The sequence below is a fragment of the Alosa alosa genome, chromosome 16 (genome assembly GCF_017589495.1).
Source record: "Alosa alosa isolate M-15738 ecotype Scorff River chromosome 16, AALO_Geno_1.1, whole genome shotgun sequence".
NCBI classification, from domain to species: Eukaryota; Metazoa; Chordata; class Actinopteri; order Clupeiformes; family Clupeidae; genus Alosa; species Alosa alosa.
Window position 1 is genome coordinate 10,835,981 of NC_063204.1, and position 2,500 is coordinate 10,838,480.

The 2,500-nt window shown below is 48.4% G+C and overlaps 1 protein-coding gene across 1 annotated transcript in view; it reads left to right on the forward strand.

Moving 5' to 3' along the window:
• The window catches only part of sspo (SCO-spondin), a 114,441-nt gene that overhangs the window by 27,605 nt on the left and 84,336 nt on the right, over positions 1-2,500 (forward strand). Inside the window, 4 exon segments of the mRNA XM_048266994.1 lie at positions 290-520; positions 1,005-1,127; positions 1,701-1,801; positions 2,311-2,500. The exon segment at positions 2,311-2,500 is cut by the window's right edge and continues 36 nt beyond it. Coding sequence (XP_048122951.1) covers positions 290-520; positions 1,005-1,127; positions 1,701-1,801; positions 2,311-2,500 — 645 coding nt within the window.

Below are 2,500 nucleotides of genomic sequence, written 5' to 3' on the forward strand. Positions count from 1 at the left end.
AATCAAACTGAACAAACACCCAGAAGCCAGTCTCCCAGACATCCAGTCTCATCCTTAGCTACATGTAATCAATAGATCTGTATAATGGTAAAGGTTTCTCCTCTCTAAGGTCAATTCTAGTGTTTAATTTAGGGATGTCTATTCATAGGGTCATAGACAGAGACACAGTGTTCAGCAGTTCATTTTTGATTACATCAGCATGAGGAAGCCATACTTATTGTGAATACTGTGCATTCTGGACTCTACAAATACTACTATATCCATCAGCCCCTCTTCTTCCTGTGAGTAGGTTGTGGGCGGCATGAGTTCCGCTGCTCCAACGGGCAGTGTACCCCACTGGCGTGGCGATGTGATGGGGAGACGGACTGCCTGGACGGCAGCGATGAGCAGCAGTGCCCTAAAAGGTGCCCGCCGGGTCAGTACCCGTGTCAGAGCGGTGACCAGTGCATCCTCTACCAGCAGCTGTGTGACGGGGAGGAGCACTGCAGAGACGGCTCGGATGAGAGCGTGGGCACGTGTGGTGAGGATGGACACACACACACACACACACACATGCACTATGCATACATATACACACACACACACACACACACACACACACACACACACACACACACACACACACACACACACATGCACATACACACACACACACACACACACACACACACACACACACACACACACATACACACACACACACACACACACACACACACACACTCACATGCATACACACACACACACACACACATACACAAAACACACACACCATACATGCACACACACACACACACACACACACACACGCACATACACACACACACACACACATACACACATTCACACACACACACATATACACACACACACAAACACACACACACACACACACACACACACACACACACACACACACACACACACACACACACACACACACACACACACACACACACACAAACTCGGACCACGTAGGAGCTCTCACTCTGTGTCTGTTGCAGGTTCGGTGCGGATCCCTCCCTGTGTGGGCAGCTTCTCCTGTGATAACCACACGTGTGTGAACGCGTCGCGTGTGTGTGACGGGACGCCCGACTGCCCTCACGGCGAAGACGAGCTGCTCTGTGGTGAGCTCTGAGAGGGAAACACCAGCCACACTGTACAAATCACTTCAGTGTTATGCTAATGACCACATCAATAGACCCTTTCAACAATAAAAACAAAAACAATGCTTGAATGTTCTATTTGGGCCCCAATCTACTTCCTCTGCATTAAGATAACATATGGAATGTTAAAAAGGAAGTCTTGTGGGGCCAACTATGATGCTGATAATGGAACTCTCTTGAAAGGGTCCATACAGTAATTCAAGTCATTTGGTACAGGAGTGCCTTCAGTGGGTTTTAATGTTTTATGTATAACAGGCAGCCTACACCAGGCACGTAACTGAAGCATTCCATTTGTGGAGTGTATGTTGCAACCATAGACTCTCTATCCTTTGTGCGCGGACAACAGAAGTTATAAGGCAAAATGTGACTGTCCTGTGTGTAAGATATGTACAGTAGGCTATGAGGCAATTACGCCTACGCATTTCGACTCAGAAGAGTCTTTATCAGGGCTTCATGGTGGTTTGCACTTTCAAAAAATTAGACCAATTAGACCTATTTTTACACTCCACTGATGGATGTCCTCTCTCAAAACAGAAAAGACTCCTCCAACTGCTGTTCCGCCCGGAGACAAGAACAACACACGCACCTGTCCTGAGTTCACCTGTCGCGATGGAGGCTGTGTTCCCTTCAAAGCGGTGAGGGAGACCCACACAAACACCAGCGCAGAGATGTGTACAATGATGTGTGTAGAGTTTCTTTTAGGCACATCTGGCCTGTTGACATCGGCCCATGGACAACAGATGCAAAATAGCCATTTTGGCTAATTCTGGCGCATCAACATTTTTATGTTCATTAATGTGCACTGTCCATGTCTAGATAAACCTTAAATAAATGAATAGATAGCATCTGGCTGTGCAGGAGATCAGGTCCTGCTACTTAGGATGTTAGCTTCAATTAAGATTGTGTGTGTGTGTGTGTGTGTGTGTTTGTGTGTGTGTGTGTGTGTTTGTTTATAATCATGTGTGTGTGTGTGTGTGTGTGTGTGTGTGTGTGTGTGTTTGTTTATAATCGTGTGTGTGTGTGTGTGTGTGTGTGTGTGTGTGTGTGTGTGTGTGTGTGTGTGTGTGTGTGTTTGTTTGTTTATAATCATGTGTGTGTGTGTGTGTGTGTGTGTGTGTGTGTGTGTGTGTGTGCGTCGGGACAGGTGTGTAATGGGGTCCCAGACTGCCCTGACGTGCCTCGACCTGGGGGCCCCTCAGACGAGCAGCGCTGCAGGACCTGGAGCACCTGGGGGCCCTGGAGTCCCTGTAGTCGCTCATGTGGAGCCGGCTCCATGAGCCGCCACAGACACTGCCCCTTGGGGGACGCTCTGGGGTACTGCAGGGGAGAGGACA